This window comes from Rhinatrema bivittatum, chromosome 2, assembly GCF_901001135.1.
Source record: "Rhinatrema bivittatum chromosome 2, aRhiBiv1.1, whole genome shotgun sequence".
NCBI lineage: Eukaryota > Metazoa > Chordata > Amphibia > Gymnophiona > Rhinatrematidae > Rhinatrema > Rhinatrema bivittatum.
In genome coordinates this window covers 294860751-294886361 of record NC_042616.1, presented here as the reverse complement: position 1 = coordinate 294886361, position 25611 = coordinate 294860751, and the positions used below count along the sequence as shown (strand labels likewise).

At 41.3% G+C, this 25611-nt stretch overlaps 1 protein-coding gene across 2 annotated transcripts in view; it reads left to right on the top strand.

Moving 5' to 3' along the window:
* FBXL2 (F-box and leucine rich repeat protein 2) overlaps positions 1–25611 on the top strand; it is a 239067-nt gene that overhangs the window by 191876 nt on the left and 21580 nt on the right. Inside the window, exons 14-15 of one of the 2 annotated variants that reach the window (XM_029589645.1) lie at positions 2489–2701; positions 7217–9380. In XM_029589645.1, coding sequence (XP_029445505.1) covers positions 2489–2701; positions 7217–7324 — 321 coding nt within the window. In that variant the 3' untranslated portion in view covers positions 7325–9380. Of the gene's footprint in view, positions 1–2488; positions 2702–7216; positions 9381–25611 lie in introns of those variants that run through there. The other variant, XM_029589646.1, reaches the window with a different exon arrangement.

Below are 25611 nucleotides of genomic sequence, written 5' to 3'. Positions count from 1 at the left end.
TAATTCAACTATAAATCTGGTATTGATCATTCAGAAACTGATATGCAAAGGGCTGTAGTCTCAAGCATGCACAGCAGGATCAATCAGACACAGCTTCAAAGCTGGCCTGCAGGTCTCATTTATATTATAAAGATAAGCTTTGTGGCTATACTTTTAATTTTGGGATACACTCATTTTTGGGACACATTTCTGAGACATGATATATAGGAGTAGGACATGTCTCAGAAATATGTGTGTCCCAAAAACTGTTTATCCACAAAACGTACACTAATCCTGAGCAGCTGCCAACTGCCTCCAGCCCTCAGCACTAAATATAAGCAGTGGCCTTATTGCTGTTATATTATGCTATAGAACACACACACAATCTTATAAAAGCAAAACTCAGTACAATTGGTAAAAAATAAATAAATAAATAAAAATTGGTAGACAGTTGATGTCAGTTGAAAATTCATGTCAGAGCAAAATCAAATCCATGAAGTCAAAGGAATTGTCTGTAGACCTCTGGAACAGGATTGTGTAGAGGCACAGATATGGGGAAGGGTATAAAAAATTACTGCAGCATTGAAAGTCCCAAAGAACAGTGGTGTCTCTCATTCTTAAATAGAATAAGTTCAGAACCTCCAGAACTCTTCCTAGAGCTGGCCATTCGCTGAAACAGAGCAATCGGGGGAGAAGGGCCTTGCTCAGGGAGGAGATCAAGAACCAGCTGTGGAAATGGTTGTCCTTCTTGAAGGTTCTTCTATCTCTGCAGCACTGCACCAATTAGGCCTTAATGATAATGTAGCCAGACAAAAGCCACTTTTCAGGAAAAGGCACATGACAGCCCACTTGGAGTTTGCCAAAAGGCACTTAAAATACGCTCAGAGCATAAGAAACCAGGTTCTTTGGTCTGATGAAACCAAGCTTGAACTCTTTGGCCTGAATGCCAAGCATCATGTCTGGAGGAAACCAGGTACCGCTCATCACCTAGCAAATATGGTGAAGCATAGTGGTGGCAGCATCTTGCTATGAGGATGTTTTTCAGCTGCAGGAGCTGGGAGACTAGTCTGGATCGAGGGAAAGATGAACAGAGCAAAATACAGAGAGATCCTTGATGAAAATCTGTTCCAGAGCACTCTGGACCTCAGACTAGGGTGAAGATTCACCTTCCCAAATGAAGACCCTAAGCACACAGCCAAGAGAATGTAGGAGTGGCTTCAAGACAAGTCTGTGAATGTCTTTGAGTGGCCCAGCCAGAGCCCTGACTTGAACCCGATCGACCATTACTGGAGAGACTAGAAAATAGCTATGCATTGACGCTCTCCATCCAACCTGACAGAGCTTGAGAGGATCTGTAGAGAAGAATGTGAGAAAATCCCCAAATCCAGGTGTGCCAAGATTGTAGCATCATACCCAAGAATGTTTGTCTGAGTTGCCTCAAAGTACTGAGTAAAGGATCTATTGCCTTCAGTCCTAATCCAGCCATTTAAAATTGTTGTTACAGGTTTGTTGGGGCCTTATTATTATTATTTCTGTCTTTTTTTGATTCTTTTGTTTGTATTGAATTAGTTTTACTTGTCTATGTATGATTTTGTTTTTTTATTATGTATATTTCTTTTGTAAACTGTTTTGACCTACCCCTTGTAAAAGCAGTATAAAAATAATTTAAAAAAAAACCCATGTAAATGTGATATTTCAGTTTATTTTTAATTCATTTGCACACATTTCTACAAACCTGATTTTGCTTTGTCATTATGGGATATTGTGTGTAGATTGAGGAGGGAAAAAATGCATTTTATCCACTTTAGAATATGGCTGTAATGTAACAAAATGTGTGAAAAGTGAAGGGGTCTGAATAGTTTCTTACTGCACTGTACTTGTGAGAGTAGTCCCATCCCAGGATCAAAATTCTGTGCCATTTGTAGCTGACAGGAAATATTATTTTATAGATACCAGATCAGAGAGCAGGACTGTGTTCCGCTAATGAGCAAGACTGCAGAGAAATCCTTGCCCTCTTCTCTGAGAACAGTGTTTATATAAGAAAATCAGAAAGTATAAAATTAAAATGACAGAATGACTTAATATTTTTTTCTCGTTTTTATTGTGCTATTTTTCTCTTCTCCATCCAGTTCTGCCTCCTCTTCTTTGTCTTTTCATTTATTATTCTCTTGAAAGGCCTGTCGTCTTTGTCCATGCTTTACTGTTTCCTGCCATCTTCCCACCCTTATTTCTTCTTTTCCTTTTCGCTCTATTTTCCCCTTCCCTCTTTACAGCCCCTCACCCTTCACTCCGCTTTTCCATAGGGCTGAGATTCCTGGGCATGCGCTGTCATCTCTCTCTCTTTAAAGCAAAGGTCCACGGCTCTGGACTACTGAATGCTCTAACCTGGTTTAAGTTGGCTGCAGAGAAGAGACTGTAAGCTGCAAACATGCCTACAAGCCTGCCCGTGCTACCAGTAATATTGTGCTTTCCATTTATGGTTTTGCTGACTTTGTGCTTTTTGATTTAGAGCCTGTCACATTGTGAACTGATCACAGATGATGGTATTCTGCACCTGAGCAATAGTACATGTGGCCATGACAGACTGCAGGTACTGGAGCTGGACAACTGCCCCCTGATCACAGACATGACATTAGAGCACCTGAAGAACTGTCACAGCTTGGAGAGAATAGAGCTATATGACTGCCAGCAAGTCACCCGAGCAGGAATCAAAAGGATCAGGGTAAGTTTTGAAGAGCAAAGAATGTGGGTATTGCTTTTTGCAGCTAATAGCATGCGTAAGGTCTTTAGTATAAAATAACAATGATCTTTATATAGTTTTGGCATATCAGATTTAAGAAACAGAATTAAAAAAAAAACCAAACCTAAAGGAATCTCATACTGAAATACTATAGATGTGTTATATATCAGAACAGGAGAACTGAACCTGGGAGTGGGGGCAGGGGGGGCTGACTGTCAACCCATTCCCCTAAAATAAGGGAATGAGCTGCCGAATAGGGATTGAGACTGAGACTGGCTAAAATTTAAGGCTATGGGGAGAATAACTGAGGCCCAGGAGGATTGCTGGGGGATTACTGGAGGATTGAGGTTTGTTCCTGCATAGATTGGCGAAAGAGACTAACAGACAAAGAAATCTGTGGTGCTGTGGATTGAGTTCAATTGTGCCATTCTCATCTGACTTTGTGCAACAGTAAAGACTTAATTTTAGACACTAACCAAGTAAGATAGTAACATAAAAATGACAGCAGAAAAGGACCAGATGGCCCATTCAGTCTGCCCAGCAAGATTCTAATGGTATCTGCCACTCCGTGCAGGATACTCTCATGTTTCTCTCAAGGGTAGTAACTGCTGCTCCATGCAGTTACCTCCAAGTCTTACGATAAGGATAGTAATATTTACAATCAATCAAAGCCAAGCAATTAAACTCAAATTACTGCTAGCTACATTTTCACTGGGCAAGGAGCCTTCTTGATAATTCAGACAATGCTGATTGACGTTCTTTGCTTTGGGACTTGGCCGTAGAAGCTATCCTGTGTTTTTTCCCTTATATCTTACTCCAGTATGGTTATTGGCACATACAGCATCCACAGTGAGGAGTCTCTAAACCAGGGTAAGGGAAGGCATCCACTCTTCAGGCTTGGCTAAGTGGAGCTCCCAGGTGGGAAGAGTATCCTTTAGCTAGACATAAAACCCCTTTCCAGAACTGGTAAAAATGAAACAATACTGTTTCTGCACAGGGAGTCCCAACCTCTCTCTCTCTCTCTCCAGGGTCAAGATTCCAGATGGGTGTCCTCAATGTTCTCAGTTACTTTTTAACTTAGTTAGCTGGGTTTCAGATTCTCTTGGTTTAGATGAATCCCTGATGGGAGGGATCCAGGCTGGAACAAACAGTTCTACTTGCTCCTTCTGATGGGCAGGAAGAGGGACTGCTAAAACTTCCTCCCAGATTTTCTTGCAAAAAAATCTTCTTTCCTCACAACTGAAATAAGCACAAAAAGGTCCTGGCATTGGGTCTCCGCCTCCTCTGCCCTTGAGGGAGTAGAGGGGCAGGTCTTCCCTAATCTGGGCAGCCCCAAACCAGGGTTCTCCTAAACCGGAGCCCAGGAGAGGTGCACAGGATTTCACCAGGCTTCCTTCAACTCAAAACTCTCTTAAAAGCCCAAAAAAGCAACCCGAGATCAGTCCTTACCGACCAGGGAAGTGGATAGGTAGGACAGATCTCTGACCCATCTCCCAGACTTCCAGCAGGGTTTGCTGGAGTCCTAAGAGCAGGCCAGAAATCCACATTAGACAAAGCTCCTACACTCCTTCTATAACTCCAAAAGCAAGCTACACTGCCCCCAGAGCTCATTCGGGCCGATTCAGTAAAAACTGCTTTTCTGTGCACTTTCCCGGTGCCCGAAGAAATTAGCGCCTACCTTTGGGTAAGCGCTAATTTCTGAAAGCAAAATGTGCGGCTTGGCTGCACATTTTGTTTTCTGAATCGCGCGGGCATACCTAATAGGGCCATCAACATGCATTTGTATATTGCGGGCGCTATTAGGTTCGGGGGGTTGGACGCGTGTTTTCGGCCCCTTACTGAATAAGGGGTAAGGGAAAACGCGTGTCCAATGGCGGGTTTTTGCCTCTGGAAGGCCCCTTAGTCTTCCCCTAATTAGGGTTTTTTTTTTACACTTTCCAAGTTATCTTTCTCTTCCGTTGTCTACTGAGCCAGCACATAGTTTTTTGTTTTGGTTTTTTTTTTTGTTTTCTTTTTTTCCGTCATGGCCATGCCAAGCGATCCATTTGGCCAAAGTTTTGAATATTTGATCATCTAAAAAGAAAATATTAATTTCTTTTTGTTTGATTTTTGCCTTGCTGGTTTTCTTCACAGTCTTGGAGAAGCAGGCCAGTGGCTTCAAGTTCTGCCCCAAATGCAAATGGGAGATAACCATCAGAGATTATCATAGTTTGTTACAAATGTTTGGGGTATCTATGCAAAATGGTTCCAGTCCAAAAGGTAAGGCATTTCCAAGAAGCAAAAGTTCATCTCTTCAAAGCTGCCACCAAAGAATTGATGCAAAGACTGGGGAGCTGCACTGAGCACTGGTGCTAGGAACACACTGAAGAGGCCCTCAATCTCTTTGGCTCCTCCCCAGTTTGAGCCGAGACCAGGGCTCTGGATGATCAAACTGGAAAAAGCTGGCATCAAGTGAAGCAGACGCTCCGAAGTCTCCATGTGCCTCTTTGATGTATGACTGCAAGAATGTAGTGGTGCTGGAGGCTCAACATAATTCAGAGTGGCCACATCTGAAGTGAGATCAGCCTCTTGGGTTAAGACTTTGCTGTGCTGGTTTCCTGAGGGTCCAGTTTATAGTCCTTTGGCTTTGATCTCTGAAAAGCCATGAGGGAAGTTGACATCCCCTGCTTGGCCATCCCTAGTGTTGTCCTCTGTATTTTTCAAGGCAGAGAGTATCAAGGAGGCACTCATTCAGTGTGCCAAAAGGCACCAAGTTCAGGCCTCAGGAATTTTGAATCACTTGGTTTGGTGCTATGAATTAATGTCGACACCATCCATGTCAAATCAGAGTCGAAAGGTTTTGGAGAAGTTTTGCCTACCTCTTGGCGCCATTTGGACCAGCTGGCGAAAAATATAATTCTTAGGCTTCATGTGTCTTCCACCCTGGGATGATACATTCACAGATATCCATTTAATATATCCTTTCTGAACTGGAGTCTGAGATGCAGCTCTTGGGTCCTTCAATGTCAATGCCTTTGGTGCCAGTGTAGATTCACTGAACTTGTCTTTTGACAGAGAAGACAGCCTGTAATTTGTGTCTCTGGAGCTTTGATGGTCCTGGGTGACATATTTGAGCAGATGTCAGGGATATCACGCTCTAGCCCTAGATTGTGCATGCAACTTCCGTGATGATCAGTAATGGACTTCTTGGAATCATAATGAGGGCAACACTTGAAACCGCTGGTTGTCTTGTAAGCCATTATGAGAAAAATAGATGATGCAATATCAAAACTCAAAACCTTTTGAGAAAAAGAGTTCAAGGCTGCACTGAGGAAAGAACACAAAACAAACTTGGAAACAAGCAACAGCATCCAAAAAGGACAGAAAACGTATGTGATATAAATAGTAACAAAAGATTTTAGCAGAGTAAGAGAAGGAAGAAGAAGCATACTGCGGAGAGTCAATTGCAATGAAATGTAAAACTTTTCTGTGTAAATTGCACAAGAAAAATACATCTAAAACTTAACTATGGCGCAAAAGAAGCCTATGTTTGGGCAGGTGCCAAAGAATTCCCATAGAGAGGTGAGGTATGAGTAGGAATTCCTGTACATGACCAGAAAAGACTTCCAGGCCTTTCCAGAATTCCCCGAGACACTGTCTGTGCCAACAGATGATGTCACCCTCCTTGTGTAGTTGATTATAGCTTTTCTCAGCAGACAAGCAGGATGAAATCTCTACAACTGTATTAGTTGTTTGGTTAACTAAATCTCTGATGAGCTGGTCTTCATATGTTATGATAAAGATCTAGCTTTTAGTACATTGAAACAGCAGCATAAGGCTACATAATTATTAACTATCTGAAATAGCTCCAGGAAGGTGAGTCCAAAAACATTTACAGTTGTTTTCAGAGACTGTTTTTTACACTATGGTTGGTAGATATCTAGCTGTCATTATATCTCTGCAAACTAACTTTGCTGAGGACCTGTTCCTAGCCATTTTTAGAAGCTGCTTGCAAGGTACCTTTGCTAATGTCTGGAAGCAAATAAAGATACCCATCTGGCACAAAGTTTTTCCTTCTATGCCATCAGAATAATGCTGTCATTTAAAAAAGATTTATTGATAGAAGGATCCACTGTAACCTGCAGCACCTAAATGTAATTCGCTTTGAAGTTTCTGAAAGGCAAATATAAGTAAAAAAAAAAAAAAAAAAAAAAATTTTTTTAAAACCCTCTTGGTATAAGGAGTGGTGGATCTAACAATGTATGTATATTAAGTGAAAGAATTCTCTGTTCCTGGATAATTTTAGCTGTATTGGGATTTTAGTGGTGTGTAATCTGTGGATTAATTTTCATGGTCATACTTACTATGATTTGCTCAAGGGACCCATAAACTAGAAAGAAAACTCTCAGGTTGGGGGAGGGGATTCCTACTGTTTCCACTGACTTCAATTTTTTTTTCCTAAAAAATTGCAGTCCTATGCTTTTTCATATTAGCTCAATGAATCTTATTTCCCCTTAGGCTCACCTATCAGATGTAAAGGTTCATGCATACTTTGCACCAGTAACCCCGCCTCCTTCAGTTGGTGGCAGTGGGCAGCGACTCTGCCGGTGCTGTGTTATTCTTTGACATCAGGAACCACAGCGAGAGAAGAGAGAAATTCTCCTACAGCCGCATTGCTTCTCTAAAGCATCACAAGGTGCAGTCTGGAAAGTTGCTTTCCTGAACTATACAGAGGGCTGTGGGACTGTGAAATCTGATGACCACTCATCTTCATTCTGATCACACTGAGCACTGGCATTTTCCAGGAGATGACGCCGGACTGTTATGTAATGTGCAGATGTGGAATGAATAATTCAGTGAGCTTTGGTAATGCTTTCTTCTTACCAATATCTGTTTAATTGTATTTCGTCCCGTTCCCCCCCTGTGCTGACATGTGATAAATGTATAATTGCCATGTGGTACTGTGCAGTTGGTTCTGCTCTTTAATGGACTATTGTAAGAGAAGGGCGGCCACTGTTACAGAGTGATATTATTCATAATGAATTGTGTGGCATTTTTGGTTGATCATATAATTTAATTTCCTCATGTAATTTCTTGTGACTTCAAATGTGAACATGTATAAGGGACATCAAGTCCAATGTCTGTTCCCAACTATGCATCACTTTTCATACCAGATCACCCCGCCCCCCAGACACACACACACACACTTTATTATGAAGCAAAGCACAATCAGTAACACTCCTATCCACAACACAAAAATCTAAATATAACTGAAGAAAACATAGGTGTAAAAATGTCTGAGGGCTAAAATACCTGAATGCACAGCTAATAAACATAAAACTAGTTTTATAGTCATTTAATATAGGATCAAGCATCTTGCCAGCATACAACTGTCTTGCATGCACCTCGTTCATTATCAGTGATCATGATCAAGCACTATTCACTCTAATTTTCTCTTGCAGCTGAGGTTTCTGGGTTCTGGTATTGCATTTTAAAGTTGTCTTATTACACCCAAAACTTCACCATATTGTTCAGAAAAACTGTCATCTTTTGTTTTGTTTTGTTTTGTTTTTTTTCCCAGTTGGTGATTAAAATATTTTTTTAAAACCCATGAAAAGAGATTTACAGTTCTCTGGATAGCATTTAACCACCTAATTAAAATAAATCATACACTTGCCAAGATTAAGGATAAATACATGACTAGTGTAATAACCTTAAGCTCTTTGTAAAAAAAAAAAGACAGAAATGTAACTGCATGTAAGAGTAAAGGGGCTTGATTTTCAAAAGCATTTACATGCTTCAAAATATGATATTCGGCTACGTTAGCTGGATAACTCAACCCTTCCCCAGGATGCTCCTGAAACGTCCCTTCTTTATCCAGCTATAAGTTAGCCGGATAAGTGGCTGAATATGCTGAGTTAGTCATTTAGACAGATAACTTGTGGGTTATCCGTCTGAATGACTTTTGAATATGGACCTCTTAAGTTTTTGGTCCACAGTGGATCCCTAATGATGATCATGCTTTCTTTGGAGATAATTTTGAAAGGAGTTACACATGTAACTTTAACATACTATCATAGCAATTTTCAAAATGTTAAGTTCATTTAACATAGGTAAAACCTATTGACAATTCAATGTCATATATTGTAGCATTTTTCAAAAGCTCCCTTACATGGGTAAAATGCATTTACACGTGCACAACCCAGATATCCAGCTAAGTTAGTTCCTGATTCACTAAAAGATAGCCGGCTAAGTAGCGTTGTCATAAGGAAGCAAAAGGAAGTAAATAAAGGGGGCCAGCGGACCAATCCACTCCCTCAACCCCAAAATCTCTTACCAAGGCCCTGTTGGGCTGTGCTCTCCTCACCCCACCCCAAAACCTCTTAATGGAGCAGAGGCCTTCTGTCCCTGTTTTTTATTTAAAAAGATCAGCCTGTCCACTCCCACCCTCTCGCAAAGATGATAAACTGCAGGTATCCCCCCTCACCCCATTTCCCTCAATACCACCTTCTTTTTTTGTTGCTGGGAACAAGGGACCCTCTGCCCTGCTCATTGCATCTCCAGTGCTGCTGTGAGAGAGGTAGCACTGCAAGCATAAGTTTAACGTATGCTTATGCTTCCAGCACTACCTCTCTTAAGAGCAGCACTGGAGATGCAATGAGCAGGGCAGAGGGTCCCTTGTTCCCTGCAATTAAAAAAATAAATAAATAAATGTTGGGGGGGGGGGGGGGGGGAATGGAGAAGGTGGGGATCCCTGCCAGTTATTCTTGCAGGAGAGCAAGAGGGAAGGGAGGGGGCAGGCTGCTCTTTCAAAGTATAGCAATCAGGGACAGGGGGGGCCTCTGCTTTTATTTTATTTATTTATTTGCTTAAAGGCTTTTATATACCGATAACCGTGTGCACATCGTATTGGTTTACATGGAATAGTTTAGTTAAATAATGAGTGAAAAAAAGTTACATGGAATTAATTGGTTGTATAGCATGATAAGAAAAAGGTACATAACATGATAGGAAGAATGTGCACTTTGGGCCTGATTTTAAAAGACATTTGCACACTTAAAACTGGATTTTTCACATTTAAATGCACTTTACCCATGTAAGTGGGCTTTTGAAAATTACTGCAATAAATGCCTTTGAATTGTCCATAGGATATTGATGTGTAAGTGCACTTTACACATGTAAATGCCTTTTTAAAAATTGATATGATAGTATGCTATATATTTATGTGTGTAATTCCTTTTAAAATGACCTCCTTAATGTATCTGAAATTGAAATACTGGAGTTAAATATTTAGAACAGGCTCAAGAGACCTTACTTTAGGAATACCCATTTAGGTGGGCAAAAAAAGCGATTAAATATCTATGACTTCAAATCTCAGTAAATTTGGAGAGTTTATATTCTCTTAATTTTGCTCTTTTGTAAGCTACTTTTTGGGGGGAGGGAGGGGGTTGGCTTGCTGGCCCCTTTATTTACTTCTTTATGATAGCGCTCCGTAGCCAGATATCTTTTAAAGATGTCTGGATCAGTAGTGTGTTATCCAGCCACATAAGGCCGGGTTACTGAAAAAACCCTACCTTTTCAAATATAGCTGGTTAGGTGTTTTGTTATCCAGCTACATGTAACCAGATAACTTTAAGCTAGTATATGCGTTTATCCTGTTGAATATATAGGACAAGTTATCTGGCTAACCTTAATGGGATAACTTGTCCACTAAATGGCCTATTGAATATTGGCCTCCAGATTTTGAAAGAGAGAGATGCTCAGGCTTGGTAAAATGAGAATTTGAAAACTGTTCATATTTGTTCACAGCAGTGGTGCAGCTGCGTACCGCTGCTGCACCTCCATTGTAAACTGGAAGATGGCACATAATAGTCCTAAAATATTCAACTTTTCATTGCAAAGGTTAAGAGAAGAAAAAAAATGCAAGGCATGCTTGAAGGAAAGGTCTTTTAAACTGTAAACTCCAAAAAAATAAATAAGCATCCTTACCCTGTTTTTGGTTGCTTTTAGTATTTTGGCAATTTTCCAATGCCTTATTTAATAATACATGTACACTTTAAACCAGGAGATGAAAACTAGCATAGTCCACTCTGTTCCAAGATAACACACACACTCTTCTGCACAGAAAACTCAAAAGCATATTGTATACCCTGCAAGTGAATACAGAAGCTATAAATTGGATTAGGAACTGGTTGAGTGAAAGGAAACTCATGATAAATAGGGCTCATTCAAAGAAAAGGGGCTAATCATTGGAGTGCCTCAGGGAATAGTCCAGGTCTCGTTCTCTTCAGTATTTTTATAATTGAATTTTGCTCGGGGAGGGGGGGTGGGGTGTAAAAAGAAGTTAGTTACCTGTATTAAATGTTTCCAAAGACAGTTCACTAGTCAAACACTTGGGTGATGACATCCTGACAGTGTCAGTCTGGACTTTCAGTTCCAGAACTTTCTAAGATATTCTTAAACTCCATTGAGCATGCAGCAAATGTCCCATGCAATTGCACATCAGCCACAAGCCCCGGTCCTCTTATTAAGCTAATGAGCTTAACTCCAGAAGGGGGAGGAGGGTAGATTTGTGTGACTAGTGAACTTCTGTCCTCAGAGAGCAGCTATTACAGGTAAACAGCTTTGTTTTTTTCTGAGCAGTTCACCCACTGCACAGTTAGGACTCCTAGCGAATGGCTGTCCTAAATTGAAAAAGAGCAACAATAACAAGACACTTCTGAATGTATGTTTTATGTTTTAGGCAGTTTTATTGCTCTTGTTCACTATCTTGGATGGTCCATATGCCTGCAAAAGTGATAAATAAAAGTTCATAAATAATTAAATAACCAACCAACTCATCAACAGAACCTTTTTTTCTGAATAGGACAACCCAAAATAATAAAAATGGGTCCTGGGGGGAAGGGGTACTAGAGTTGGGCCCTAACCTTCAAAAACGCTCAATAATAGACTGCCCAAATCCGCTGTCCTGCTGGACTGTGAATGTGTGGACTGTGCTTAATGTCTCAGCTTTGCATGTCTGGTCAATAGAAGTTGACTTTAGATAGGCTACTAATGTAGCCATGACTTTGACAACAAGAACCGTGCCATGTTTGTTTAAGGTTAAACCCGCTTGGGAATAAGTGAAGAATATGTAATCTACTCTCCAGTTACAGCCCTCTTTGATACAGCCATCCCAGCCTTGTTTGAGCAAAAAAAAAAAAAGCTGGGCGAAGATTCTAGTCTGCTCCAGGTAGAAGTTGTCTGCTCTCTTGCAATCCAAAGTGTGAAGGACATATTGACCTTTGTTGTCCTTGGGACAAATGTTGTTAGAATGATTAAGGTGGACATCCAATACAACCTTGGGCAGAAACTTTGGGTGCAAAATACCACCCTATTATGATGAAATTAGGATGAATAAGTCAGTAGGCTCTGAAGCTTTCTGTGTCAAAGTAATCACCACCAAAAATAGGACCTTTCAGATCAGGTCCATCAACCCACAGGACACCAGAGGCTCAAAGTGGGCTTTCATTAGCTGGGTTAAACTCATGTGGAGGTCCCATGATACAGCAGGTGGTTTGGTGGGAGGTGTCAAATAAAGCAAGCCCTACATAAATCACACAGCTAAGATTTGCAGAGAAATAGATCTCCCGTCTACAAAATGGTAGTATGTTCCAGCTACTCTAAGGTATATTCTAACAGTTTTTAGATCAGAATATGGAATAAGCAGTTGTTATGGGGAGAGGGGTAGGAAAAAGATTTAGAGCCCTGCTTTCACAACAGATAGCAAATCTTTTCTGCTTAAAATGTTAAGACTGCCTACTGGATTCCAGAAGAATTAAAGAGACTAGATTGGAAAGACTGTAGTTCTGACTTATGTTACTTTCAACATTCAGGCTGTGAGTGTGAGGGATTAGAGATTTGGATGAGGTAACATTCCCTAGTTCTGCAATACAAGGGATCGAAAAATGGCCAACCTGATCCATGAAGAGATCCAGAAAGAATGGAAACCAGTTTGGTCTTGGCAAAGAGGGAGAATCATAGTCCCTTGGTCTCTTCTGAGTTTTGTTAAGGTTTTTCCCACTAGAGCAAGAAGAGGAAGAGAATGTATATAGAATCCCTGTCTCCCAATAGAGAGAGAAAGATGACCACCTCATGGAACAGAACATTGGCACATTTCTGTTCTGAGCAGTTGTGAACAAATCTACCTTGGAAGTTCCTCACTGAGACTGCCTACTGGATTGCTTAACTTGTCTACTAAAACACTTCCCTGCCAAATATACTGCCCTAAAGTACATCTTAGCAGAAACCCCAAAGCCATAACTTGATATCTTTCCAACAGAGAAGATCTGACCCTCTTGCTTGTTCAGATAAAACATTGCCACCTGATTATTTGTACCAAGACAGTTTGGCCATTCTTAGAGCATAAATAAATAATAATGAATAGCTGTAACTGCAGGAGGTTAATATGAAATCTGTCCTCTTGAGACCATGGGCCCTGAGTGTGAACCTAAAAGAGCTCACCAGCACAAGTAGTCAGCATTCCTTTTGCTAGATTAAGAACATAAGAAATTGCCATACTGGGTCAGACCAAGGGTCCATCAAGCCCAGCATCCTGTTCCCAACAGTGGCCAATCCAGGCTACAAGTACCTGGCAACTACCCAAAATCTATGTCTATTCCATGTTACCATTGCTAGTAATAGCAATGGCTATTTTCTAAGTCAATTTAATTAATAGCAGGTAATGGACTTTTCCAAGAACTTATCCAATCCTTTTTTAAACCCAGCTACACTAACTCCACTAACCACATCCCCTGGCAACAAAATAGAGTTTAATTGTGTGTTGAGTGAAAAAGAACATTCTCTGATTAGTTTTAATGTGCCACATGCTAACTTCATGGGGTAAATAATGTACGGAAGCTTCTAGCAGTGTTGCAGGGTTCTTCTGATAAATTCGTGGAAGGCTTAATTTTAAGCCTAGATGTGGAAAGGCCTTCGACAATGTAAACTGGGAATTCATGTTTTGGATATTAGAGAAATATGGGATTAAGGGGACCCTTTTTAGAATGGGTTAGAACATAATATTCAGATCCCTCTGCCCGCATTTTATTTAACAGGGCACTATCAGAATCATTTCCTCTCAAAGGAGGTACAAGACAGGGATGCCCCCTGTCTCCTCAACTGTTTATTAAGAACATAAGCACATGCCATATTAGGTCAGACCAAGGGTCCATCAAGCCCAGCATCCTGTCTCCAACAGTGGCCAATCCAGGCCATAAGAACCTAGCAAGTACCCAAAAACTAAGTCTGTCTCATGTTACTGTTGCTAGTAATAGCAGTGGCTATTTTGTAAGTCAACTTAATTAATAGCAGGTAATGGACATCTCTTCCAAGAACTTATCCAAACCTTTTTTAAACCCAGCTACACTAACTGCGCCAACCACATCCCCTGGCAACAAATTCCAGAGTTTGTGTGTTGAGTGAAAAAGAACTTTCTCCGATTAGTTTTAAATGTGCCACATGCTAACTTCATGGAGTGCCCCCTAGTCCTTCTATTATCCGAAAGAGTAAATAACCAATTCACATTTACCCGTTCTAGACCTCTCATGATTTTAAACACCTCTATCATATCCCCCCTCAGCCGTCTCTTCTCCAAGCTGAACAGCCCTAACCTCTATAGCCTTTCATCATAGGGGAGCTGTTCCATCCCCTTTATCATTTTGGTTGCCCTTCTCTGTACCTTCTCCATCATAACTATATCTTTTTTGAGATGCGGCGACCAGAATTGTACACAGTATTCAAGGTGCGGTCTCACCATAGAGCGATACAGAGGCATTATGAAATTTTCTGTTTTATTCACCATTCCCTTTCTAATAATTCCCAACATTCTGTTTGCCTTTTTGACTGCCGCAGCACACTGAACCGATGATTTCAATGTGTTATCCACTATGACGCTCTTATCTCTTTCTTGGGTGGTAGCTCCTAATATGGAACCTAACATTCTATAACTATAGCATGGGTTATTTTTCCCTATATGCATCACCTTGCACTTATCCATATTAAATTTCATCTGCCATTTGGATGCCCAATTTTCCAGTCTCACAAGGCCTTCCTGCAATTTATCACAATCCGCTTGTGATCTAACTACTCTGAATAATTTTGCATCATCTGCAAATTTGATTACCTCACTCGTCTTATTTCTTTCCAGATCATTTATAAATATATTGAAAAGTATGGGTCCCAATACAGATCCCTTCCACTGAGAAAATTGTCCATTTAATCCTACTCTCTGTTTCCTGTCTTTTAGCCAGTTTGTAATCCACGAAAGGACATCACCTCCTATCCCATGACTTTTTACTTTTCCTAGAAGCCTCTCATGAGGGACTTTGTCAAACGCCTTCTGAAAATCCAAATACACTATATCTACAGGTTCACCTTTATCTACATGTTTATTAACTCTTTCAAAAAAGTAAAGCAGATTTGTGAGGCAAGATTTGCCTTGGGTAAAGCCATGCTGACTTTGTTCCATTAAACCATGTCTTTCTATATGTTCTGTGATTTTGATCTTTAGAACACTTTCCACTATTTTTCCTGGCACTGAAGTCAGCTAACTGGTCTGTAGTTTCCCAGATCGCCCCTGGAGCCCTTTTTAAATATTGGGGTTACATTTGCTATCCTCCAGTCTTCAGGTACAATGGATGATTTTAATGATGTTACAAATTTTTACTAATAGGTCTGAAATTTCATTTTTTAGTTTAGTTTTAGTTTAATCCCTCACTCATCTAACTGTCCAACTGACTCCCTCACAGGCTTTCTGCTTCAGATATATATATTTTTTAAAGTTTTTACTGTGAGTTTTTTGCCTTTATGGCCAACTTCTTTTCAAATTTTCTCTTAGCCTCTCTTATCAATGTCTTACATTTAACTTGCCAATACTTATGCATTATCCTATTTTCTCCATTGGATCCTTCTTCCAATATTTGAATGACGATCTTTTAGCTAAAATAGCTTCTTTCACCTCTCCTTTTAACCATGCCAGTAATCGTTTTGCCTTCTTTCCACCTTTCTTAATGTGTGGAATACATCTGGACTTTGCTTCTAGGATGGTATTTTTTAACAATGAACACACCTCTTGCACACTTTTTACCTTTGTTACTGCTCCTTTCATTTTTTTTTCTATTTTTCTCATTTTTTGAAAGTTTAGCACGAGAGCCATGGATTTGCTTACTGTCCCCCCTAACTCTAGAGCCTGTAGCTTTACAATTAAGACATTCTAGGGAGATAAAAGGAGGAACTATAGGCTCTCAGGAAATTAAACTGTCTCTTCACAGATGATATCTTATTGTTTCTAGCGGATGCCCATAATGCTATACCATCGATTGTACACTGCTTTTCTGTATACCAAACTTTTGTGGGGTTAAAAATCAATTCGATAAGGCCAAAGCTCTCCCCCTCAGCCTATCCTTACAGAACAACAGGCAAGGGAGTTTCCCCTTTCGCTGGGCTCCCTCTCAGCTCAAGTATCTAGGGGTATGGATTCCCAGGGACCTCTCAGAGCTATATGCGGCCAATTATAAAAACTTACTTGATGGGATGGAAAGACCTCCCACTGTCACTAATGGGAAGAAATGCTTTGCTTAAGATGGTCATTTTACCTAAGCTGTTGTAGAGGCTGCAGATGTTGCTATGCATCTTATCACTTCAGGATACTAAAAGTCTTAGGTCCATGACATCTAACTTTTGGTGGAGGGGACACTAGCCCAGAATAGACTAAAATCAATTACTGAGTAAGGTGAAGGGAGGGATAGAAGCCCCAGATTTCCAGATGTATGCCATTGCATGTCAATCATGTTTCCTGGGGGAGTTTTGGGGAGATGAATGTTCTTACTACGGTATGCTTTTCACTTGTTGGAAGAGATGGGCAGCCCATGCTCTCCTATGGGGTAAATTCATATGCCTAAGGTAAGTTGGCCAAAAGGGGTCAAAGGTAATATATTTTTACGCTCTATTGCAGAGGTGTGGAAAGTTGTGTGCTGGTGTATGGGAGGGTCTTAGAATGTTTATTTCTTCCCTTATCACAAAATCCCTCATTTCCACCAGGCGTAAAATAATCACTTTTTGCTGATTGGTGAAAAAGAGGTATAGTTTATCTGTGGCATTTGGTAGATGCAGATTTGGGCCTTTTTCTAAGTTTTGCCCAGTTACAAGAAATGTATCATATCCTGACTTCACATTTTTATGGTTATCTACAAGTTAGGCACTATTTCCAGTCCTTAGCGATGACACAAGATTAAATTAGTGCAGAGTGTAAATGGATGGCTGAAATAGATCAGATAGCAGGAGGTAAAAACTCTATAATCAGGATGGTATAAGATCTGTAAAACACTTCTGCAAGTGGTGGGACTTCACAAATTAACAGAATACTGGAAGAAGGAACTAGAAAACACAGTAACTGTTGAAGTCATGGGATCAACTTTTGAAGAGGTGAATAGCCTCCCTCATGAGGTGAGTCTGAAAGAAATACAATTTAGAATTGTTCATCATTCACATATAGATAGAATATGTTTGTGTAAAATGGGGATAGCAGAATCAGAGGTGTGTCATGTAGATACAGGATCGTACACATACCTGTTTGTAACTTGCTGTTACCTTGCTGACTTTGGAAGGAGATCATCTTGGCTGGCCAGAAGTGCAATAATACCTTTTTGCCTCTTAGAGGGGATGTGCTCTTGCTGGGAGGGTTGAGCTTACTCTGCTCTGTCATACCCTCTATCATGAAGAGCCAGTATATTTTTGTGCAGTTATGCTATTGCTGGATCATAAATGTATTTTGGTGGACTGGGTCTCTGAGAGTCCACCTTCCAAAGGTCGCAGGATGGAGTACATGAACTCTTTCATGCAGATGGAGCATTGTCGTCTTTATGCTACATCAGAAGGTTCCACATGATTATATTAATATCTGGCACATTTTTCATGACACCTTGCCAATGTAGACCCAACTCTGATTGAAAGAATTAAGATATTCAGTGAATTGGCAGGAGGCGGGCCCAAAGAAGGCCTTATGGGGAGCTGTATCTCAATGATGGGTATCGGGGGGGGGGAGTATGAGATGTGTGATTGTTTTGATGGCTTGGGGGGGGAGTTTAGGCAACTGTAATTGTTATTACAATTGTAAGGAGAACAATAAAAAGAGGCTTGGGGGCTGATGGATTGAGGTTATGAACTAGCATGCTATTCGTTGATGGAAGATTTTCCTGTTTGTTCAATGTTGAAAATTGTTGGTTGTTATGGTTTGTGCCATCGCCTCATTGCCTTAATAAAAATGAGTTTGGAAGAAAAAAAAAAGGCATGGAGAATACTACCCTTAAGCATTTAGCCTTGATGCTTTCGAAGAAACTGCAATAATGCTCTCTGTTTTAACAATGGGGACAAAGAGGGCAATTGGATTCAGATGCCAGCCAACGCTGGGCACTGACTTTTACGATCCAGAGTACTGATTTGCAGGCATTAGGGAAAGAGCACAGGACTGCTTCTACAGCCAACTCCAAAAGCAAAGCAGAGGCAAGCAGCATTGTCTGAAATATCATGAAGGCTACTCACCCCGTAAAAATGGAGGTAGCAGTAATTTTGTTATGGGTTTGATAATTGCTTTATTTTAATTGTAAATATTACTACACTTAACATAAGGCTTGGGTGTAACTTGCATGGAGCCATATTTACTACTCTGAACAGAACCATAGGTGTAACCTGCATAGAGCAGCAGTTACTACCATAAGAAACTTGCTGGCCAGCGTGGATGGTCCATTTGGTCCATTTCTGCCGTCATTACTATTTTACGATATAATAAATGCATACCTAAGCACAAATATGTGCAATGAATTGAAAGTGTGTACTTTTCCTATCTATTTTATAAACACAGGTGTGTATATTTTACATACAAAAAAAAATATAAGTTCCTTATGGAAAACCCTGATTTTGCCAATACCTGCACCAGTTCACGCAGTCCACCTCCTAATCTGGAGGGAATTCTGCCCTATGGCCGAGTGCAGGATTTGGACAGAATTTCTCCCCCCCCCCCCCAATTGCATTGGCAAATTCTGCGCAGAAAATAGAGGAAACCCTGGCATGCTGCGAACAGAGCGCATCCCCCATGTGCCATGGGGTGCGCTTTGTTTGTGGCGCAAATGGAAGGCCCCTGTGTGCTGTGAACGGAATGTGCTCCGCTTACGGCGAAGATAAAGGCCCCAGTGCGAGAGAATGTGTATGAGAGAGGAGAGGGGGTGAGAGAACATGGGAGGTAAGGGGAGATGCTAGAGTGTGGATTTCAGAGAGGGAGCAGGAGGGTGTGAGAGCAGGTGTGATGAGGAGTGTAGTTTGAGGGGTATGGAAAGTTGCAGAGGGGATTGCTGATGTATGGATTTGTGAATGATGGTCAGAGTCTTAACGAGTATTCTGTAGTGTATGGGTAGCCAATGTAGTATTTTTAGTATCGGTGTGATGTGGTCCATACGGCGAGTGTTTGTGAGGATCCTGGCTCCTGCGTTTTGCAGCATCTGAGGAGGTTTGGTGGAGGAGGCCGGGAGACCAAGCAGGAGAGCATTGCAATAATCAATTTTTGAGAATAGTATGGCTTGAAGGACAGATCGGTAGTCATGGAATAGAAGGAGAGGTCTTAAATTGTTTTAGGACTTGAAGTTTGTAAAAGCCCTCTTTAGTGGTGGTGTTAATGAATTTTTTAAGGTTCATTCTGGAGTCTAGGGTAGCTCCAAGGTCTCTCACTTGATTTACTGATGGTATATTTGTGGTGCTGGCTAGTGAGTTATTATCGTTGGGGGAGATGACCAGAAGTTCGGTTTTGGATGTATTGAGAACCAGGCTGAGGCTCGTGAGAAGGATATTGATTGCGTGGAGGCAGCTGTTCCAATAGTTTAGAGTGTCGGAGATGGGATCCTTGATGGGGATTATGATCTGCACGTCGTCCGCATAAATAAAGTAGGTGAGGTTGAGGTTTTTGAGTAGTTGGCATAAGGGGAGAAGACAGATGTTGAATAGAGTCGGGGAAAGCGAGGAACCCTGGGGTACTCCTTGCTTGGACGCTATGGGGGAAGATTCTTTGTTGATTATTTTTACTTTGAAATACCTGTCGCTTAGAAAAGATTTTAACCAGAGGAGTGCAGAGCCTGAGATGCCTATTTCCATCAAGCGGTTGATGAGGATTGTGTGGTTAACTGTGTCAAACGCAGCGATGTCTAGAAGAGCTAGCAGGTATGATTGACCTTTGTCGAGGCCCATCAGGATGTTGTCCGTTAATGAGAGGAGAGATTCTGTGTTTCCTGAATCCGAATTGTGATGGGTGTAGAATGTCGTGGGAGTCAAGGTAGTCTGGGAGACAAGAGTTGACCAGTTTTTCCATTATCTTGGCTATGAAAGGTAAGTTGGCAATTGGGCGGAAATTTATGGGGTTGGATGGGTCCAAGTTAGGTTTATTTAGTAGGGGTTTCAGGGAGGCTGTTTTTAAAACGTCCAGGACTGTTCTGTGAGTGAGGGAACAGTTTATGATGTCGGCCAGGGGTTTGGCGATGGTGTTTGGGATTGTGAGAAGGAGTTTGGTTGGGATTTGATCTATTGGGTGCGAAGAGGGCTTCATTTACTTGATGATAGATTCAATTTCCAAGGGTGATGTAAGATCAAAAGATTCTAGAGACTGTTTGTGAATCATTGAGGAGTGGTTTTGGTTAGGTGGAGGCTGGTAATTTGAAGTAGAGTTGGAAGTTGATGGCAGGATAAGTAAATTTTTTATTTTGTTATCAAAGAAAATTGCCAGCTCAGTAGATTTGTTTTGGGCCTCTTCTTCTGGGATGATAGGAGGAATAGGGGTGGTGAGTGCTGCCACATATGAGAATAGTGTTTTAGGGTCGTATAGGAAGCCGTATTTTTTTTGGCGTAGAAGTCCCTTTTTGTGCGAAGAATGGTGGCCCTATAATATATCATTGCCGTTTTGTAGGAGGCCTGTGTGTTAGGCGAGGGATCCTTCCTCCAGCTTTGTTCTTTATGTTGTAGGTCCTGTTTGAGTTTTCTTAATTCTGTGGAAAACCAGGGTTTTTTGTTGGTGCGGGTAGGGATGTTAAGAGGCATAATTTATCAGCTGCTGAGTGGGTGATAGCGAGTTCAAAGCATTGGCTGCATTTGTGAGGTCAAGGTTAGATAGGTCCTTGGTAAGGATGTTGTTGAGGACTTCCATGGAACATGGTTTTCTGAATTGGATCGAGGATTTAGGGATGTTGATGGTCTGTTTTTTCTTTAGGGATAGTTCAACTTCTATCATCGAGTGATCTGACCAAGCGATGGGGGGTACAAGAAGGAAGAGAAGTAGGTGAGATCGGATCGAAAGATAAGGCAAAAAGCAGAAGGGGCAGAAAGAGAAAAGGAAGAAGAGTATTAAAATATCTACTGCTAAAGGAAAGATTCAAAGGAAGAGGAAAAACAAACAGCAGGAAGGAGGAGTAGGACAGGGAGGGGTCAAGAAGAACAGAAAAATGGAACAGAAATTACAAAGATTGAGAAAAGGAGAAATTTTTTTCTGTTAATTTTCTTTTCATGAATCCTGCTATACCTGGCCACTCAAGATAAGTGGATTATGTCCTCCTTACCAGCAGATGGAAGCAGAGCACACAGTTTTCCTATGTGACATCATTACCATTACATAGAAGGGGGTACAATGCAGTGAAAAGCCAGTATTCCTATGACAAAGCACTGAACAGTTCATAAAAATTCAAAATAAACCTAAAAAATAAAAGGTTTGCAATACAGAAAAAATCCACTTACAGCACACAATTTGTCTACACTCTGTGGAGAAACAGAAATAACACACAATCAAAGGGAGGATAGGAAACAAAATCAACATAGGCTTAAAAAGAAAAATTACTCTGACAAAATACAAATGTACATGTCAAATACCTGAAAATCTTTAATTTCTCTTGCCTAATACAGCTGAATTTCCTGGGAGGGGCCTGGACTGGAAAACTAACAAGTAAATATTTCTCCTTCCCTTTCATCCTTCTGCACCAGTCAAGTCGAGACAAGTGGGAAATACCAAAGCCCAACTACCTTGGGAGGGATGAAGTAAAGGCTGCCTTAAGAATTCAGCTGCAAAGGCTCTGCTCTCCCTAGCAATCAAATCCAATCTGTAATGCATAAGAGACAATGCAAAGACAATAATCTAGCTGCTTTACAATAACCCATTGCTTACACCTAGGAAAAAAAACATGATTTAGTAGAATGAGCACAAACAAATTCAGGGTCCTGTTGGCCTTTAAGCACTATGCTAAGGTATTGTGTCCTTGAGCTATCTTGATTTACTGGCTATAGAGACTTCTTGTACCCTATTGTAGACTTCTGAATAAAACACACAGCCTCACTGCTTAACAAAAAGGGATTAGTGACCTGACATCAAAGAACCTCAAGGAATGGTAGCCACCCAGGAACTCCTCATTAAAGAAACTGGCAAAGAAATAGATTGAAATGAAAAACAGTGCTCCACAAAAAGATACTAAATCTGATGCAATGACCAGTAAGCAGATTCCTACAGTAAGATCCTGAAATCCAAAAATATGCCAAGCCCAACAAATTGCTGCCACAAATAAATCACTGTCCAGTATTTGCAGCCAAAGCATGACTCAAAGGCCCAAAGGAAGGCCACTGCAACACTTTCAGAACCAAAGTGTGATCCAATTAAGGGATCATTGGTCTAAAGATGGAAGTTGCAGCTTCTTCACTCTGCAATGAAAAATGGAATATATCTGTAAGGGAGGTTGGTAAGATCCCTTGAATCCTATCCTAACACAGGATAGGGTTGCAACCTGAACTTTGACAGCTCAAGGCCAAATCCTTCTCCAAACTTCTCATAAGACAGTCTAACACAAAAAGGGATATCTGAATGCTAAAAAGAAATCAAACACACTGCAGCCTGCTTCAAAGAGGTGCCTATAACCGAATATTATCCAGAGAAACTGAGGACTTAAACTCCTCCAATAGGATGGCAAGCACAGAAGAAGAGTGGCCCATTTTCAAAAAAAAATATTTTTTGAAAGCATGACCTCTTCAAGAGGCAAACCAGAGCACAAAATGGAGAAGGATTCTCCATGGTGACTAGTCCCTGCACCAAGAGTCCTCATACATCTAGGAGGAACAGAGGACAGTCAATCTGGAATCTCAACAGAACCATGTGCCATGGGCCCCTTAGTTAAACTATAGCCACTAGGTCTACATGAGTGCTGTCTACCTCTATTCTGAACAGAATCCACTCTACCAGTGGTTAAGATAGGAACATGCATAGCAACTTCCCTCCTGACCAAGGCTGAACTAAGGCAAGTATCTCTCCCTATACTGCCTGAAGAATGATAAATCGTGGTGGTATCGTGAGGTACAAAAGATAAAAATGAGGTATTTCCCCCCCCCCCCCCCCACCACCGCCGCCGAAGTACTGTCTGCTGAAAGGCTTCCTGGTTAACTTCCCGTTTGCCGGAATCCAGATGTCCATAATAGCTCTAAGCCATCAGAACAACAGTATTAATCAAAAGAACTCAGAACCGCAAGTATCAACTAATTTTTCCTTAACATCAATAACTATGAATTCCCCTTTTCACACACACAACCACACTCAGTCATATCCACTCACATTCTATTCATTTGTCATATTAGAGCACTGCCCAGATCCCTGTAATACATCCATCAAATTTTAAAAGAGAAATAAAACCATATTTGGTCCCTTATATAACAAGCAATACCTTTGACCACAAATCATAGTATCCCTTCGTATAGAGGAATGGCCTATTGTTAGCGATTCCATTTTATCATTTCCAACTGTCCATTCTGTTGCATCAGAGTTTTCCACTGAGCAAAGACTGGGACTTCTTTCAGCTGCCAGCACAGATGTTTTACCCAGAGGAGAGCCGCAGCGAAAATTTTCCTCCCTCACTAAGGTAAAACAGATCTGCCCTCCTAAAGACACAGATAAACAACTGTCCAGACCAAGGAACTTCACAGCCCAGGATCTGTTCAATTAAAACAGTAACCTTATTCCAAAAGGGCTGAAGCTTTTGACACTCTGTAAACATGCGAGAGAAACTACCTGGGAGTACTTTACATTTCAAACAAAGATCTGAGTCCCACAGCTTCATTCTCACACCCAAAACCTGAGATATATAAGTTCTGTAAAGAATTTTAATTTGAATCTCCGTCATATTAGCTGAAACATAATAGCGATATAGCTTTGCAACCTCAGTAGGCATTGCTGTTTCAAAACTCATCCAGCCCTTGGTGTTTCACCAGCCATGTTGCCTCAGAATCAACTGTAGTCTTGACTTTTTAAACGAGAGCTTTTCTTCATAAAATTGGTGTGGGTTTTTAAACCCAGGGAATGAAAGAAGCTGTTAAAGTGACCCCAGTCAGCCCATGAGTGGTGCCAAGGGTGTGCCTCAGGCTGGCACATGTTTGCTGAGCTGTCCAGGCATGCCAGTCAGAGAAGGGGAAGCAGCTGAGACTGCCAAGGAGAAAAAAAAGCAAAACAAATGATAGTTACTGTCCTAGATGTCAGCTCCCACATCACCATTTATGGTGCAGTAACAGTTCTGTACTTATGCAGAAAGCCACTATTTATACTACAAACTAGCAAAAATATTGCTCTTCTCGAAACAGATACTGTTTCAGAGAGTAAGTGCTGGTACTCCTCCTCCTGTTCAGTGTGTTTGCCATCCAGGGCTCAGTTGCCGTCTTTTGTTAGAATTATGGCTCTCTTTTATTGTGTATTTCTTCAACAATAGTTACATAGAGACACATTAGAGGACAGAACTTACAAGGACTCTAAAATGTAAAGAAGTATACCACCTCTACAAATTAATATAGCTAGGATTAAGATGGGATGATCATTTAAATCAACACAATCAGCTCATCTCAGTGTGTTCATTTAAAACTATAGTCTACAACTTTAAAATGATACCTGAAGAAAAAGGAAAATTAGTTTCTTACCTGATAATTTTCGTTCCTGTAGTACCAAGGATCAGTCCAGGACACCTGGGTTGTGACTCCGCACCAGTAGGTGGAGACAGAGCAAAACTTGTGGGCGGAGCCATATATGCCCCTGTGCCAGTCACAGCCCCTCAGTCATACGTAATGTCAAAGTAGAAAACTCCATAAGGTAACCAGAGCAAACTTTACCAACTTGCAATTGAAAAATTCCAACCCCCCTACAGGAACCGGACTCCCCAACCGGGAGAGCGAAGAAACAAGGGGTCAGCTGACCTAAACACATCGATGAGCGGACTCTCCGTTACACTAGCGTAGCACTGCGGGCGGGATCCTGGACTGATCCTTGGTACTACAGGAACGAAAATTATCAGGTAAGAAACTAATTTTCCTTTCCCTGTACGTACCAGGATCAGTCCAGGACACCTGGGATGTACCAGAGCTAACTTACCGAGGGTGGGAAGCAGAGAGTTCCGCTCAGAGAACCCTCACTCCAAACCCCCCAGTTTCAGCAGCCTGAACATCCCTCCGGCAATGTGTAATGAAGGTATGCCACGAGTTCCAGGTAGCCGCCCTGCAAATCTCTTGAGGCTCACCCGGGAAGATTCCGCTCAAGCCGCAGCATGAGACCGCGACGAATGAGCCCGAAGACCCACAGGCGGTGAATTTCCCCGCACTAAGTATGCGGAGCGAACGGCCTCCTTGAACCAACGGGCGATCTTCGTGCAGGACGCCGCAGAACCTTCCTGTGGACCCGAAGTCAGCACAAACAGATGATCCGTCACCCGAGAAGGATAATAGATAGCGAAGAAGAGAGATTCGCCCATCCATGTTTCTTAAGGTCTTCGTTTTCGTGTCCGAAGACTCCCCAACCGCGAAAACGGCAAGCTCTACCGAATGATGCAAAACGG